Source organism: Juglans microcarpa x Juglans regia, chromosome 4D, assembly GCF_004785595.1.
Source record: "Juglans microcarpa x Juglans regia isolate MS1-56 chromosome 4D, Jm3101_v1.0, whole genome shotgun sequence".
NCBI classification, from domain to species: domain Eukaryota; kingdom Viridiplantae; phylum Streptophyta; class Magnoliopsida; order Fagales; family Juglandaceae; genus Juglans; species Juglans microcarpa x Juglans regia.
The window spans coordinates 27,035,479-27,054,411 of NC_054600.1; the positions used below are offsets into that span (position 1 = coordinate 27,035,479).

Here is an 18,933-nt window from a genome sequence, read left to right on the forward strand (position 1 = left end):
TTGTTGCCTCCAACCCAAGGATATGTTTTGCAGTGCAAGTTACGTCAGAGTCCACTCTCTCTCTCTCTCTCAAGGTATGCACCGCTCGTTTTTATCGTTAGTTCAAAATGTTATTTTTATTTTTTATTACTTTAAAATATTTTAAAAAAATATAAAAAAAAATTAATATACTAACAGTCACTGTTTTAACTATTAAGTAAAAATAAAAGTTAATTTAAAATATATAAAGGGTCAAAATGAGGAAGCAAATAGTGGGAGGAAAGTAACATTTTTCTTGACCGAGCAAAATCATGCCATAGACTCTCTCTAATTCACATGCGAGCGTTTTTTGTTAAAGCTAATTCGAGAGAGAGAGAGAGAGAGAGGGTCCCAATTGTTCAACGCACCACATGCACAATACTCATTTCAGTTCCAAAATCGGACCCCAGAATTACACCCCCTCAAATCATTACAAAGTGTTCATCAGAAGGCTACTCCACTTTCACAGATCAATGAGAAAAGCAAGCGCGCGCACTGAAATATTCTTCCTATGTGGGGGAAAGTTCCATGTTTGAACGGCACTGGAGAGTTGGGTAGATTACATAATTTGTTATACCTTGGACATATTTATGCTTAGATATTGGTGAATATCCAGTATTATCACTCCAGACAGAAAGATCCTCACCCATCCGCACCACTTTCATCTTCCTCACCACCACAACAAAATCTATACCGGCCAGCACCAGCATTTCCATTTCTCAAAAGGCGCACTTTGGGTGGATGGCATAAGATCAGCTTGACATGTCTGCAGCTAGCGCACGAGCAAAATGCTTTATCCACTTGCAGAACCATATCCTTCACCTTCACCTTCTCCACCATCAACCTAATCGACCTATGATCACATTGATATTACTGCTATATAAAGCACCGTCCGGGTTCTTGAAATGATCATCTCGATCGTTCATTCAAAGACTCTAATTAAGGTACAGTACGGGGAATGATGAAAGGCAATTATCTGCAGTTCTTCTCATTCTGGTCTGTCTTTCTTGTCCTGTTTTTGGATGAAACAAGAGCAGCCGAAGCGGGGAATGATTTTGGTGTTTATATTGTATACATGGGAGCTGCGGACATTGCAAATGGTTCCTTGAGGGATGACCATGTTCAGCTCATGAACAGAGTGTTAAGACGGTAAATTACGTACACTATATACATAAATACTCGAAAATGATTACCTCTTCAGTGCTTAAAAAATGGCAAAAGGATTAGGAAGCATGACAATATTTCTGTCTTGTTTGTTCTTTTCAATCATTTTCTTTTTCTTTTTCCTTTTCCCTGAACGCCTTCTATATTAGTCCATTCATGGGAAGCAGCAACTGTACGTAGGAGTAGTTGAATGAGTTGTAGAAATAAGGGTCCCTCTACAGAGGGACTGAAGCATCATGCACCCAACAAGACTATTGGTGCATTTCTTCGGTCCCCTTAGCATTTTCCTAGCTTCAGAAGAAAAGGAAATAAAAGACAAGAAAATCTCATGGCCTCCCCACTATTTTGCCAAAATATAAAAGGGGCAAGCAAGTCCAAATGCATTCCTTACTAATTCTAAAGTTTTTTTGCTTCTATTTTTCACTCATTTTAACAACAATTCTCCAATATATAAAAAAAAGGATTAAAACAGATAAATGGATGAAAATATATTATAATTAGAGTTTGTAAGGGATCTTTTATATATATATATATATATATATATGCTTAATTCTTACATTAATCCTAATTAATTTGTATACTTCTCCTGAAAGATATGTAATGATTTTAGTTGAAATAATTGTATAAGATCAGCACTAAATTAAACAATGATTAGGCATTCTTGATAAGAAAATTAAAAAATTATTCTTTAATATTAATTTACCAAAGTACAATAATATTCGTGAGTTTCGGTTCTAATTTCTTTCTCAATATGAACACCACTATATGCAGGTTACAGAACCAATTAAATTCCTGATCTAACGATATAATAATCAGTACTGCATCTTAATTTGCATCCTACATGTGGCCATTGGTATCGAATAATTTGCATATTATATATATGAATCACGATGTTGCTGTTGCGATTTGCAATAGGAGAGAAAATGCACTGGTACATACCTACAAGCATGGTTTCTCAGGGTTCGCAGCTCGGATATCGGAGGAGGAAGCCCGTTCGATTGCTCAAAAACCTGGAGTTGTATCAGTTTTTCCCGATCCTCTATTACAACTCCACACAACTCGTTCTTGGGATTTCTTGAAGTATCAAACCTCTGTAGTGATCGACTCAACGCCTAATTCTGAATCTGAAACTTCATCTCTTGATCAATCAGACTCAATAATCGGCATCTTGGATACAGGTAATTAATTAATGATCAGTATTATTTATACATATATATATGTATTTTCATCTTGCATGCTATTTATTCATCTTGTTCTCAAACGATCGATCGGTTTTGAGTTCTGAATGAATAGTATATATATGGAATTAATACAGGAATTTGGCCGGAGTCAGAGAGCTTTAGTGACAAGGATATCGTGGGTAATTCACTTCCTTCAGGGTGGAAAGGTACCTGCATGACTGCTGATGATTTCAGCTCCTCCAATTGTAACAAGTAACGCTCCACCTCCTATATAATTATATAATCAGTTCATATCAGTGCATTTTTCTCGTGAAAAAGTCTATATAATCAAAGTCAAAATGAAAGAAAATGCATGAATATATTAGATCATATACTTTAATGGTATATTCTAATGGACAATTTGTACATTTTTACTTTGCATCAGAAAGCTGATTGGAGCAAGGTTCTACAATGCAACGGGAAGCGATTCCCCCCGGGATACGCTTGGCCATGGCACACACGTGGCTTCAACTGCGGCGGGGACCACCATTGCCAGTGCATCCTACTATGGCCTAGCCGCTGGGACCGCCAAGGGTGGCTCCTCGGGCTCACGGATCGCCGTCTATAGTGTATGCTCGTTATTCGGTTGCCGTGGCTCCACTATTCTATCGGCGTTCGACGATGCGATTAACGACGGTGTTGATGTTTTATCGCTCTCGCTTGGCACTTCGTCGATATCGCGACTCGATCTCCAAAGCGATCCAATCGCGATCGGAGCGTTTCACGCGGTGGAGCACGGGATCATTGTGGTCTGCTCCGCAGGGAATGACGGCCCCGATGCGGAATCCGTTGTGAATATTGCACCTTGGATTTTGACCGTTGCAGCCTCGACGATTGACCGTGATTTTCAATCTAATTTGGTATTAGGCGGAAACAAAGTGATTAAGGTAAAGAAAAAGGAAAATATATATTTATTTTTTAAAATTCTTATTTTCTTCCATTATACGGTTCAATAAATTTTATTATATATAATATTTCTCTTCATGGATATTATATAGGGTGAAGGCATAAATTTCTCTCCACTCCAAAAATCCCCTGTATATCCATTGATATACGCTAAGAATGCCAAGAAAAGTGGTGCCAAAGAAGTTGAAGCCAGGTACGTAAAAGAAACAATGGCAAAGTTCAAACACTACATACGAACACATATTTCGATGAGTAATACTATGTACTATACTTTCATTCCATTATGTAAGGTGTGACACATTTATTATCATTAGATGATAAAGAATAATCTAATAAAGGATTATCTAGTAGTATAAATGTGTCACATATTATATAATGAGATGAAAATAAGATAGTAATGTGATGTATAGAATTTTCTATTTCAATGTACGTCGGTTGTAAATATCTCTTTAGATTAAAGTAGATAAATAATTAAACGCTTTAATTCTTTTCTTTTTTGGGTTCACAATCTGCCACAACATGTTAAACGCTTGAGATTGTTCTCAGCAACTGCGAACCGGGTTCATTGGATAAAGACTTGATCAAGGGGAAGATTGTGGTCTGCAATAACGATGATGAGGATTCTGGTTATTCAAAGGATGACAAGTTATATGCAGTGAAGGACCTTGGAGCAATCGGTATAGCTTTGATGGATGACAAAACAACGTCAGTGGCAAATCCTTATGGTGATTTTCCAGCAACCATAATCACTTCGAAAGATGCCGAGGTAGTCCTCTCCTATATAAATTCAACCAGGTAATGATACCCATATAAGTCTTGTCTTCTAGAAAGTATATATAATCCAAAAACTTGTTAGCTTCGATTCGTTATCTAAGTAGCTGATTAGTTTGGAAATTTCTGAAGAGATCCAGTCGCAACAATTTTACCAACAGTATCAGTGACGAAATATACTCCCGCGCCTAATGTTGCATATTTCTCGGCTAGGGGGCCTTCATATCACACAAGGAACATTCTCAAGGCAAGGATTCTTTGCATTCTCTACGATGTTATTTAATTACTACCAACAACATGTTTAATGTGCTTGTTTTTGCAGCCTGATGTTTCTGCACCAGGAGTGGACATACTGGCATCATGGATTGGAAATGACACATCAGGAGCTCCAAAAGGAAAAGAAGCCTCGTTGTTTAACATTCTCTCAGGAACTTCCATGGCATGCCCGCATGTTTCGGGGATAGTCGCCACTGTCAAATCTCAGAACCGAACATGGAGTCCCTCAGCTATCAAATCAGCCATAATGACAACAGGTGATCAGAGTCTTAACAACAAATTACATGTAATTTTTTTTCTGAACTTCCTATGTCTACTAATCTATGACGACCATCGATTTGCAGCGACTCAGACAAACAATCTGAAAGCTCCGATTACAACGGACTCGGGTGCAATGGCCACGCCATATGATTACGGTGCAGGGGAGGTGACAACATCTGGACCATTACGACCAGGGTTGGTGTACGAGACGACCACCATCGACTACTTGAACTACCTTTGCTACTCAGGGCTCGACATATCTGCAATTCGAACCATCGCCCAAACCATTCCAGATGGTTTTGCTTGCCCCAAGGACTCCAGAGCTGATTATATATCCAATATCAACTACCCATCAATTGCAGTATCCAATTTCAATGGAAAAGAGAGCAAGAACGTGAGCAGGACGGTGACTAATGTGGCAGGGGATGGCGAAACTGTCTATACTGTAAGTGTGGATGCACCCAGTGGCGTAAATGTCAGTGTGGTTCCAGAAAAACTGCAGTTTACGAAAAACGAATTGAAGCTGAGCTACCAAGTGATCTTTTCTTCCAGTGGAACGCCATTGAAGGAAGATCATGTATTTGGGTCAATCACTTGGACTAATGGAAACTATAAAGTCCGGAGTCCATTTGTAATAAGCAACAAGTAAGCTTAAGGACCTTTTTCTTGACGATTATGATGGGTATTTTATAATGTAGATAAGTTTTTACACATACCCGGTAACTTGAGAGCACTGCATTTCTATCTCCAGATGTAAAATATCTGTAAGTAGACACCAATCCGCACTTGTACTTCCGTCTATTAACCAGATTTCTCATACAAAAGCGTTGAAACTCATCTTGAGCTGCGGAACTCAACAACGTTGGGGGAAAAAAAAAATTTTTTTTTTTTTTGAAACAAAGTCTACTTCTATTAAAATAAAGCCGTGGTGAAACAATAAAACAAGATATGGCACCAAGCAAACGGTGCAGTCTTTTTAAGAATTACACATGAGGGTCCTTTCTACTATGAAAATCTAATAAACAGGGAGGAATAGAAATTATGGGTATGCTTCCAAAGATCAATTTGGAGGCTGTCCATTGGGCAATAGAGCGCACGCATGGATTCAAACCTCGATGCATTTTCCTGAACTGCCAACTCTTTAGAGTAATCATCAGATTTCTGATGTCTTGAATAATCGGTTGGGCCAGCCAATCTGGGTTGTAGTCTGCATCCTTTGCCGCGAGTAGAGTGTTCAGTGAGTCACCTGCTATGACTAGGTTCTCAATATTTTTTTCCTTTGCTTCCTGCAGTCCTATGAGCAAAGCAGTGGCTTCTTCTTGGTTGGGATTTGTACTATGAACGAACCTTGTGTGAACAAAAATTATTTCACCATCATCTTTTCTGCAAACAGCGGCAGCAGTGCTTCCTGTTGTCCTCACAGCTACATCAAATTGTAGGATCTGGTGATCCTTTGGGACAGCTTTCCAGTTATGAATAGTGTTAATCATTTTATTGCCCCAAGCTTCACAATGTTCCTTGTACACTTTCAAAGTTTGAGAAATGAAAATTTGGAGGTTTGGTTTAAAAGCTTCATGGACAACTTTATTTCTTGGAAACCAGATACTATCCATAGCCACTACAGCAAAGATTTGAAAATGGTGCTACTCATTAACAGGTATTCTTAGGTTCCTATGTGGACTTAGAATGAACTCTATCCAGTAAGTCGTAGTGTTGCTAGCCAAATTTGAGATATTTAAGGGCCAAGGGGACTGATACCAAAGCACACGGGTAAAATTGCAATTTAGGAAGAGATGAGCTTGATTTTCAATCCCAGTATTACAAATGGGGCACACACATGCTTCACTATCAATGTAGAAAAAACTCTTTAAAAGAGCTTTTGTCAGGATGACATTATTGAGGATCTTCCTACAAAAGAATTTCAACCTATCCTGAATGTTCAATTTCCAAAGGCCTTTCCAGGTATTCGAGTGAATGGAATTTTCATCAGTGTTCTCTTGGTTGGATGTGATTGCCGCATATGCAGATTTTACACTAAACTTACCTGAGGAATGCTGGGTCTAAATGATTCTGTCTTCTAGCCTGTGGTAGTTGTGTTGGGCAAGAGGAATTTTTAAGATCTCATTCACCGAGTCTTGATGAAAAAGAGCCTGAATAAGAATTATGTTCCAGCTTCTAGGATTTTCCATCATGAGCTCAGAAACTTTGAGAGATTGATCTCTTGGAATTGTCTCATCTCTAGGATTTGGAGTGAAATTTGTCATGGTAGATATCCAGGTGTCTGTCCAGACTTTTACACTTGCTCCATTGTTTATTTGGTAGCACAAACTGCTTTTTAAGAAGTCTTTTTGCCTGAGAATGCCTTTCCAGATCCATGAATCATTTTGTTTCTGAGTGGTGGAGAAGGAGGAGTTTTCTCTCAGATATTTGGTCTTTAGTACTCTGCTCCAAATACTCTTATTCCCATTTACTAACTGCCAACCAATTTTTGAGAGAAAGGCTCTATTGAAGTTTAGTGCTTGTTAGATGCAAGAACAGATAACAGAGTCCCTTCAACAGCCCCTTCGTTATAAATCTCTCTCGATGGACTTTAAAAAAAAAAACCACAACCTTGATGCTCTAGGAGCATATTGCAGGTTCACAGAACAATGCAAAATCATCATAATAACTGGGCCTCTTGAACATTAAGAAAAAACTAGATTCTATTTGGAAGAACTTCAAGATTGAAAATTTGATGGACTGAGAGTCCATGACTTTCTTGTATCGGTTGTAAATCCAAAGATAGGCGTTCCTCTTGTATACGTCTCATGTAATTGGGCTACGCCTATTATTTTCTATTAATAAAACTTATCGATTACCCATAAAGGAAAAGGAAATTCAAGATTGAAAAGGCAAGAGCAAGTCTATTGTTAAAAAAAACAATATTTCACAAGAAAGAAAACAGAAAAAAGATTGCAAAAAAGCAACATGGCTAATAAAAGAAATATTATTGATTAGTGAAAATCAATCCTTGAAACAATGGAGTAAAGGGTCTTGTATGAATTTGTTAAATGAACTTATAGAAACACTAATTTATCAATGAGGTAGCTCCTTATAAAAATTAGGATGAGTTTGTTACTAAACCGTACGGCTCAACAGAACTAAACGCTTGAAGGCATTCAAGGGGTTTTTTTTTTCCCCTTCCCGTTAATTCGTGGGTCAATCATGGTTCTCTTGGTTCACTACTCCAGAATTGTAATTTGAAAGCTCCCAACAGACTAATCCTATATTAAAAACTCAATCATCTGTTTAGCCTGTAGGCCCGTGTTTTGTACTTCCAACTGAGACTTATTTTCCGGACTTACTAGAGCCTTGGCGCAATTGGCAGCCGATTAATTACTAAAGCTTTTAATCAATACTTTCCCAAGACGGGAAATAAATAAAACCTGTTAGTTTTTAAGTAATGCTACTTGAACACTTCTTTGTTTTTAATTACTAGTTTTACTTTAAAGAAATTATCCTCAATTATTAGTTTTATATATTTTTCGGAATAATATTATACACCACACTCTCATTTTATTATGTAAAATGTGACACTTTTATCACTTTTGAATAATCTTTTATTTTTTTTAAAAATAAATATAAAGATTGATGAGTAATATCACCTCATCACATTGGGATGAGAATATAATATCTAAAGTTTTCCTATTTTTTCGGTTGTGTACAAAACTCTTCCATCGTAATGTTTGCAGAAAGGGTATGGTTATATTAATGGGTACTCAGAAAAACAAGTCCTATTTTACTTCTTGGTTTTATTAAAAAGCAAGGTTGGGTATAAGACTATAAGTTTTAGGTACAAATCTCATGCAAGTCATTTCAAAAATGCGAGTTTGAAATTTGTATAAATCATTACTTTTTATTAAAAAAATAAAAATTACATAGACCTTTTATGTTTAAGACTATTTACACAATATTTTTCATAATATTTTACACAAATATGTTTTAAATAAGAGGTATTTTTATAAAATACTTTATAAAATAATTATTTTATAAAAATATTATTATCTTATAATATTGTTGTGAAAATGTATTGCATATATATCATTACTCCGGAATCACGGGTCAGCTAAAGAAATAAATATTAAAAAGGTCAATGAAAATTAAATATGTACTGAAAAATTAAATATTATCTTTCAATACATATTTTATCCTAACTTTATTTATTGTCCTTCCCGTCTATTAACCAGATTTCTCATACGAAAGGGTTTGAAACACATCTTGTGCGGTGGAAGCTCACCGTTGGGGAAAAGGAAATAATAATCGATGAAAGATGAGCCAAGCACTTCGAGAATAGTGACCATGTTGAAACATGGATGACTTAAGTTCTACGTTCGCTCCTGTGCTCTTATTACATTTACACATCAATTTTGGTAAGTTCTTATTGCACATCTAAGCTCTTATTGAGCTATCATCTATAACTTTTTTTCACGACTATATTATAATTCGAGTGGGGCTATGCTGCCGTACCGCCCAGCATTTTTATTTTTTTTTCTTTTCAGATTTTTTTAATACATTCAAATATTTAAAAAAAAAAAAAAAACACACCAATACGCTTAAAATCACTTTCTTAATCATTAAGTAAAAAAAAAAAAAAAAAAATTGCAAAATGGTCAAATGGAGCAATACAAATGAGAGAACAAAGTAGTGTTTCTCTTATAATTCATCTCCTAACCAACCAACCAACCAATATTATAATTCATCTCGTAATAATACATGTACAACCCTTCTAACAACTCTTTATACAACAATTTTTTTAAAATGAAGGTATATATGTAAAGTAATATTTACTTTTATAAGTTACTTTACCAAATATACCTCTCATTTAAAACATAATTGTATGAAAGGTTGTAAAAAAGTTATATCTCTATCATTTTCCTTCCAAAATTATTATCCCTATTTGAAGTATAGTTAAATATATGCACCATGATGGGATAACACTACTAAGGTCAATTGGATAACGTCCAGGCTCCACCAAAGTCAATGGTGAATCATCTTAGCATCACAAACACAGAGAACTGAAGAGAAAACAACATGCACAATATTAACATGATAAGAGAGATCTAGTTAACATCATACTTAGCAAATACATGGAGAGGGCATGGGGTGGGGCAAAGGTTTAAGCAAAACAGACATTGGTTACAGCAGTGACACCTAGAATAGCACTTAATACCTAGAAGTCTTGCACATTGAAACAGCACCCCTTTCCTCAGCATAAAAGAACAAGAGCCACAAAAAACAGATCCGTTCAATTTAAATCTTTCACTCGAAGGCCCATTGGTTCTCCCTGCGAACCTCCTCTTCTTCCTCTTGTGTGAAGTCATTCTTGATGTTGAATGTCTTGCGGATTTCCTCTGGAGTTTTGCCCTTGATCATGTCAGCCACAGTCTGGCAAGTCAGATCCAGCAAGCTCTTGATGTTCAGATAGTTTGCAGCCTACAAGAACATATTCTGAAGTGAACCGCCTTCCAACCAAATATGGTAGAAGAATACAACACCAGTAGAAGTTTAGTGCTTGTTTGATGCAAGAACAAATAACAGAGTCCCTTCAACGGCCCCTTTGTTATAAATCTCTCTCAATGGACTTGAGAAAAAAATACCACAATCTTGATGCTCCAGGAGCATATTGCAACTTCACAGGACAATGCTAAGTCATCATAATAACTGGTCCTTAAACAAGAAACTAAACGTGTCTAACAAAATATAGGATATCTGCTGATTTTTAAGAAAAAACTAGATTCTATTTGGAAGAACTTCAACATTGAAAATTTAATGGACTAAGAGTCCATGATTTTATTATATCTGTTGTAAATCCTAGATAGGTGTTCCTCTTGTATACATCTCATGTAATTGGGCTATACCTATTTTCTATTAATAAAACTTATCGATTACCTATAAAAGAAAAGGAAATTCAAGATTGAAAAGGCAAGAGCAAGTCTATTGTTACAAAAGCAATATTTCACAAGAAAGAAAACAGAAAGAGCCACTAAACTCATATATGAACACAGAAAAAAGATTGCAAAAAAGCAACAAGGATGATAAAAGAAATATTATTGATTAGTGAAAAATCAATCCTTGAAACAATGGAGCAAAGGGTCTCGTAGGAATTCGTTACATGAACTTCATTTAAATATTAGCTACAAATTTTCCGTTTAGTGAAATTCGTTACATGAACTTCAAAGCACTTAACCATTAGCAACAAATTTTTCCGTCAGATTCATTGAAACACAACGCTTTCCCTTTTTGCAAGCACAATTGTTACGGAATCCAACAATTATATAAATCATCAGCATTTCTTAACTAACTTTAGCCATGGATCCAACCCCAAGTACTCGAGTAAAACAAAGCAGATAATTAGCCAGGTGTATGAATACAACAATGCTAAAGGATTGGTATATGAAGAGTTAATAGGAATGATTTATTTGATCTGCTATGATCGTGAGGGTTAAAGGTTTAACCAAATTAGTATCCAACAGTCTAGGATCGAAACCTGGCTCTGATACCAATTGTTAAAGACTCAATCATTGATCTAAAAGCCCTAGGACTGATGGATACTAATTGGTTAAACCTTTAACGGATCATAACATGATCTCACAAAAACTCCAGAAGAAAAGTGGAGGTGGTAATTAGCAAAACGTCACGGTTCCTTTACACCCAAAAATAATACGGTGGTATAAATTCTCAATTATCAAACCAGGCTCAGAATACTCAAGAAAAACGGAAAAACTGAAGAAAAAAGATAGATTATATAGAAGAATTAGCGTTTCTCCGTTTCTTCCAGAACTTTCTCAACACCCAAAAACTTTATGGACACCGAAGGCAAGACATCGAAGCAAAACCCTAGAATAAAAACTGCTAAAAAAATCTACCAAGGAAAAGTATTCAACGGCAGAATCAAAACCCAAATCATAAGGAAAATAAAAAAAATAAAATGATCAAATATTGAGGGGTTTGATTTAGAAGGGAAAAATACGGACCAGGATTAGATCGAAAAGGGTGGCTTGGTCAACACTGACGAACTCGGCGTCCCAAGTCTTGAGTGCCTCGTCGAGGGAAGCAGCGCGGTCCTCAGCCTTCGGGGCCTCTACGTGCTTCTTGCAGTACTCGATGACCTTGGAGAGGATCTTGCTGGTCACGTTCGGGAGCGGGATGCCATTATCGGCGCAGTCGTCCTCGATCATGTGCTTGATCGTTTGGGACTCCACCGCCACGGCCTCGTCCACCTCGAAGGTCTCGCCGTCGGAGCTCTTCAGCGTTATCTTCCTCCCTGACGACATCGTTATTTTCCTATAACGCAAACCCTAGGCTATAGGACTTTCTAGAGAGACGCCCGGAGAGAGGGATCGGATAAGACTCGTCGAGTCAAAGACAATATGAACAAAATTATAGCGAGTGGAGAAGTAAATGTGCGAGTATATATCTATTTTTTTAGAAAAATGTGCGAGTATATTTAACTATTTAATTTCCTGCTTAAGAATTCTTTATTTTATTTTTTTAAATGTATCGTCAAAATTCACATTTTTTATTTTACATATTAAATTTTACAATATGTAATCTATTAATTTATCTATTTTTTTTAATATCATTTAAATTTTTTTTTATTCTTTTTAAATATTTTATTTCTACCAGTAAATGTATAATATCCATATATTTTTTATATTTGTAATTTATTTTTATATACAATGTAAAATAACTCAGTTCTATACACTTTAACAAAAATATATAAGCCAAATAAAAATTAAAAATAAAATCAAAATATGAAAAAACTGGTTTAAAAATATTTACAAGATATTTGTTAGAAGAATATGAAATATATGTGTTTTAAATGATGAACAATAAAAAGAATTTACTTACATGATAAAAAAAAAAAAATAGGGAGTAAATGAAATATCAATAATAACAAAACTTTTACAAATGAATAGTATCCATTAACAGCACTCCCAATGAATTATTTATAATACATTTTTCTTTAAAATATAAAGAAATGCTCCCAAACGTGCCCTCCATTGGATCTTCTATTTTAAAGATACTTTTACATTCTGCTATAATAAACTTCTAGATGTAGAGAATACTGTTCATTATTGTAAACAATTTTAATTAATTTCTCTTCCCTCTTCTTGCTAAGTTTTCCATTTATTCAACTCTCTTTATTCATATTATATAACTATTGAGAATGATTATTCTCATAATATATTTTGAGAATATTTTCATTATATAATCTCTTTGTTTTATTTTTTGAATTAATTTATATTTTGATTTAGCTTATAAATTTGGATTAATTTAAAATAGATCATAATTATATGACATTATATATGAGGAGATATTACAAATATCAAAAGATATGAGCATATTATTAATAGTTAGAGAAAATATTTGAAATGAATAAAAAAAATTAAAAATTATAATATTTAAATGATATGAAATAAAAATTAATAAGTTGATGTATGATATATGATATATTGTAAAAGTCAGTATGTAAAATAAAAAAAAATGAGTTTTAGTGATGCGTTTTAAAAGATATGATGAAGAATCTATTAAGATTGCTCTTACATGTAATAGGTTACAGTAGCTAATTGTATTTTATAATTCCTTTTACATAATCGGATGAAACTCATTTTTAGAACAATTCTTCAAATAATTTACATTTTCTGTATAATACAAAAGCCATTGAGAGTGCTAATTCTTTGAAAGAATATTTTTATTTGTTTTTTCTTAATACCTAATTATTTGTTGCAATCCTTCTTTTTAATTTACTTTATCAATAAATAATACAAGCAAGCCTTACACTAGGGGTACTACCTGCACCCTATGGGGTGGGGTAGCCCCCTTCCCGCCCCCCGCCCTTGCATGGGTGGAGGGTGAGACTTCTCTCCTTAGAACACGACACAATAAAAATCCACCACCCATTGTCTACCCCCAGTCTACCACCCACCCACTCATAGGCCGTTGTCATTGTGCACAAAATACACAAAAAATTACAATGATACACAATAAAAAAATCCACAATCACAACAAATCAACACAACAATTCCATAGTCGCTTGCAAGAAATAATCGGAGAGAGAGAGATCTTAGACTGAGAGGGAGGGAGAGACGGCGTTGCGGCGAGGGAGAGACGGCGTCGTAGCAAGGGAGAGACGACATCACTGGCCGCGGTGAGGCTGAGACCCCTACCTTAAACCACACATCTCCCCTAATTAACATATGATTTGTCATTTTATTTAAACACACACATATTAAAGCATTAAGATAAAATGACAAAAATAACAAATCACATATTGATTAAATAAAAGTGTGTGGTACTTCCATATAGAATTTCTCTATTTATAATTTGATCTACGTAACTATACGTGCTGATACTTAATACGTATAATACTCTGCATAAAATTGTAAGTACATGTAATATTACTCTTTTATAAAATTATGGAATTTTTTTTCTATATTGATCTATAAATATGATTAGTGTCTGTTAAATATACGACAAACAAGTGTTTTTCTGAAAATGAGTTAAAAATGTCATATGTTTTTTCATTAAACAAAAAAAAAAAAAAAAAAGATTTTGTCCATGTTTAAGAGATGCATGGTAATTATTTAAATAGATTGGAGAAAGTTAAATTGAAAGAAAATTTTTGTTTTACATTAAGTTATATATGAAACTTCTATGTAGAATCTCTATGCTATATATATCGAATAGCCCCGCGATAGAAACTTTTTACTCAGTTTGAGCCATGGTAACAAACAATTAATTAAGAATGAATTTTGATGTTTACTCTTTATTTAAATTTTGTTATCATCTATCACAGTTATTGTGGGACACATTTTCAATGATTATACACGTTAGCCACCTAAATTAATAGTTACTTGCAATGAACAACGTTAACAAGTGACGAAAAAGAATGCTTTTAACTGGGGAAGTGGGTGCTCGAGAAGGCATTCATGGTTTTTTTTTTTTTTTTTTAAAATCAATACTTACCCCAAGACAGGAAATAAATAAAATCTGTCCAGGATGATCAAGGACGCATTAGGCCTTTAAATATTGGATAGTTGCATTCGGATTATATTTATGCATATTATGTTTCCCACTACAGAGTTCTCTCCATGATGATAGAAAAGACAGCGACAGCGGCAGCAGCATTTGTTTTCACTTTTTCCGTTTGTTTGGAAAATGCACAAACTACACTTAGGATTTGTTTCAACAAGGATTAGAAAGGAGATTTTATTTTGTACTTTCATTGCCCATAATAGATTTAACCAATTATCTTACCCCCACACTGCTAAGGAAAATAATGATCTTAGAGATAGAATTGAGCCTCACACAAAATAGAGAAAATGATAACCAATGCTGAAAAATGGTAATCATAATTCACAAGGACCAATTAGACCGAAGAATAAGAGCAGGCATTCTAGCATTTCCAGCTGCAATATATGCTATACCTGGTTTCAAGCTGAACCGCTTACCTAAGTTTAGTTTTAAATAGGATTCCGCCTGAAAATGCTCCTCGCTTGTTGGACCTCCATGTATTCCACTTAAACTCAGTCCCCACCCAAAAGAATCTTCAGAATCATCGGACATAGACACACCCCAATGTAAACATTTAGGGTTTGATCTATTCATTTCAATCCAACCTCCAATTCTTGTAACCTCGTCAAGTTCTGACTCCAGCATTAAGGCAACAGATCCTGAGAAGAAGTTTTCCGGGGTGCTTGTTCTGATGGCTGAGCTAGATGCTTCAACCGCTGTCTCAGGAGCGGTTGGATGTTTTGAAAGGACGACAGGAATAGCAAGGGGTCCAAGACTAACATGTTGGCTCAATGATTTAGGCACTTGATGAAGACCCAACAGTGAGAGTTTTATCCCTCGTGGAAGTTGGCAGACAACTTGCCCGAATGTGCTGAAGCAATGCCCCGCACTATCAGCATCCGGTTGCATACCCAACCCAGAAATGAATTGAGCCAATGAAGCAATGACATTTGATTTTCTCACAGATAAGCCAATGCCACTGCCTTTCTGCTGATTTAAAAGGGGAGGTCCAAGTGATGATAGTTTAGTAAGGCCCTTTGCCTGCCAGATAAAATATTATATTAGAATCAAACTGTAGATAATGCGCCTGATAACTAATATTAGTAAATTGAATAAAAATACTGCATTGAATTGTTAAGCTTCATACTCGTATCTGAGTGCAATATAGTTGACAAAGCAGAGATGCCGACATGCTCAACAATATGGTCCTTGACTAAAAGGAAGCACAGGGCTACAATGGGACATTGTGGGCATTATATTGGGGAATTAATACAACACAACTGCCACATATTCACAAATGCAACATGTCCAATATCTGATCAACCCTACATTAAGAACATTAAAGCCACAAACAGAGAACAGAAAGCCACTGAAAAAGCCTACAGCTCAGCAGCAACTGGATATCTAAAAGGAAGGGTGTAATGCGGCAACATGAGCTTCCAACTTCAACAACAGAAAATATTCCATAAGGTCATATGAAGTATTGAGATTTCTGTAAAGTTTATTTGACTCACCATACACAAGCATGTGATGAACTAACACAATTAACACACACAACCACAATACTAAATGCATAGTGTAAGACAATGTAGGGTAAGCAACAACATTAAAGCAAATGGACTTTACTTGATGGGAAGAAACTGAAGTGATTGCAACATCCCTGGATTGAGCTCCAACTGGAATTGCAACCACGGATAACCAGTCACAAGCATTTACCCTATATGACACTTTTTCTAGAGAAAGTGATTGTCCCGAAACCTCATCAAGATATCTGTTGCCTTTTTGACTGGCCACAAACTCTGCAGTAAGACTCTCTCCCTGACTAATTGGGGTTTCAAAAGTGAACCTTGAATCAATTCCAGTTGTGATTCCTGCTCTGGAAAGTGCATTGCAGTTCTGCTTATCAACATTATCCATCACCAACAAAGCCCCCAAGAGATCAAACTCTCCTCTTACATGGGTGCTGGCTTCTTGGAATGGACTTCCCTTGGATGTTTTATAGAAAGAAAGTATTCTCTCAACCTTCTCTTGTCTGTCCCTGAGTTTCATCAGATCTGTAAATGCTTCTCGTTGCAACCGCCTCAGAATTTCAATCTGAAAATAATATCATGGGATTCAAAAATTCCCATCGCCCAGCAATGGTTACTTATGGAACAACCACATTGGTAGAGGAAAAATTCTAATCACAAGGCAAAAAACGATGAGTGTAAATTTTAGTAAGAATATTGCAGCACAAGTTAACTATATCACACAACGTTATCATTGTCAAAGATCTCCCCTATCATCAGATGCTTCTTGTTGTAACCAAAACATCTAACGTGCAGACATAAGTGAGCACGAATGCATTCACATAGAAGTAAAATGGCAAAACACAAATAAATAAATAAAAACCCCCAACACTCTGTGTTTGTCTTGAAATGGATCTCTGAGGGTCCATTTAAATTATGTTTTACTGATACAAAAAATGGTGAAAAATCATGAACACAAAAGCTGAGATGCAGCATCGTCATATACTTCTGTGTATTTGAGAGTGAAAGGGAGGTTACGAGAAATGTATTATATAGCCGAAAGGCCTTAAAACTATCTTCACCACAATCCTTTTGAAAAGATAACACCAGCAAGTCATGCAGACACTATAACTAGAAGGCCTTGGGTTTTGCATTTTATACAAAAGGATAACAAGAACACTGCAACTTCTTGTTTCCAAAGAGTGGCATTGCATGATACTGTCTATTTTGCCTCGAAATAATAGCTGCATCAAATAACTCAATTGAATTTTAGTATTTTTACTCTATTAATGACTTACTAACACTCTTGACTGATGCATTTTGATTGCATAGAGTCATTAATAAATCTACGAGAATATAAGTGCCAGCGAAGAAACCCAATTTGAAGGATGAAACAACAACTTAGAAAAAGTACAATGTTTTCCACAAACTCAACCTATCAATGTTAGTTTTTTTTTTAAATTGCACAAACATCAAGTGGGGCCTGAAGCCATGACTGCAGCCTCCACCATGTACTTAACAGAGGAAGGAACTCAGTAAAGTTGGATTTCTGAATGCTATGACCTTTACATCTGAATCAGAGACTATTTCTACATATAAGTTATCCGGAAAGCAAACACGACATTATGAAATGTACATCCAGAGGTGACTGGCCGCCCAACACAGTAAATACATATGCGAAGTCAATAATTGATTTGGTAGTTGATATCATAGCATACGGGGACAATTATACTAATAGCTCATCATATAAGCCACATGAAAATCAGTTTACGCTTTTATTTGCAAGCCACCGAACATTCTAGATTCTACTAATCGCTACTCATTTCTTTACATGGAAATCACTAACTCCTGAAGGAAACAACACGTTCACGCAAATGGTCAAATATTCTAGCTGCAAACAATAGTATACGATTCAGGAAACATTGCCAAACTTCGATTGTATAAACTAAATTTCTATTTTTCAAAAGAATGTCTAAAACGCTTATACAATGGAACTTGGCTACTTGCTAATTTGCTATTCGATCCCATACCGATCAAAGTAGCTTGGATATTCATTGATTCAAGCAAAAAATAGATAAATAAATAGATGAAAGCCTATGAACATCTAGGGCGTGAATCACCAAGCCGGCTGTTTACATGAGTATACGATTCGGGAAACATTGCCAAACTTCGATTGTATAAACTACATTTCTATTTTTCAAAAGAATGTCTAAAACGCTTATACAATGGAACTTGGCTACCTGCTAATTTGCTATTCGACCGCATACCGATCAAAGTAGCTTGGATATTCATTGATTCAAGCAAAAAATAGATAAATAAATAGATGAAAGCCTATGGACATCTAAGGCGTGAATCACCAAGCCGGCTGTTTACATGAGTAACTTGAAGAAAAATGAAAACAGAAACCTCATCTAAGATGAGAGGGATGATTATGAAGTTAAACCAAATGTGCCATGGAAACTAATAAATCTTATTTACTTTAAGAAAAAAGAAGAAGAAACCAGCCCAAGAACCTTTCTACCAGGGGAAATAGAGAGTACCGGATTGCGGCGAGCTGGATTGTCGCGGCGATGAATGAAGCCGTCGACGAAGTCCTGGCTGGATTTCACAAAAGCTTTCAATTTGTCCACCGCCAGAGCCACGGGCTCCATGTCAGAACCGTTCGAGAGTATTGGAGGGGCGTATAAAGGGAGAGAAACCCTAGAGTCAGATCCTCGAACACTTGGATTTGATTTGAAAAGTGAGCGGCTAGA

At 35.7% G+C, this 18,933-nt stretch overlaps 2 protein-coding genes across 3 annotated transcripts; one reads left to right on the top strand and one right to left on the bottom strand.

Annotated features, from left to right (window-relative positions):
- Positions 1-474: 474 nt before the first annotated feature.
- On the top strand, positions 475-6,103 carry LOC121261397 (CO(2)-response secreted protease). Its single transcript, XM_041163748.1, has 10 exons — positions 475-1,167; positions 2,098-2,360; positions 2,498-2,615; positions 2,788-3,289; positions 3,401-3,501; positions 3,855-4,103; positions 4,212-4,326; positions 4,402-4,612; positions 4,700-5,261; positions 5,909-6,103. The coding sequence occupies exons 1-10, from the start codon at positions 977-979 to the stop codon at positions 5,955-5,957; spliced, it is 2,361 nt and encodes a 786-aa protein (XP_041019682.1). The 5' UTR covers positions 475-976; the 3' UTR covers positions 5,958-6,103.
- A 3,884-nt stretch (positions 6,104-9,987) lies between these two features.
- LOC121261398 lies at positions 9,988-18,933 on the bottom strand. 2 transcript variants are annotated; one of them, XM_041163749.1, is made up of 4 exons: positions 18,721-18,933; positions 16,299-16,766; positions 15,110-15,713; positions 9,988-10,088 (listed from the first exon to the last, which is right to left on the bottom strand). In XM_041163749.1, exons 1-4 carry the CDS (start codon positions 18,829-18,831, stop codon positions 10,030-10,032), a joined length of 1,242 nt encoding a protein of 413 aa, XP_041019683.1. In that variant the 5' UTR covers positions 18,832-18,933; the 3' UTR covers positions 9,988-10,029. The 2 variants fall into 2 exon arrangements, with proteins under 2 accessions (XP_041019683.1, XP_041019684.1); XM_041163750.1 differs by having other exon boundaries at positions 16,299-16,851; positions 18,721-18,869.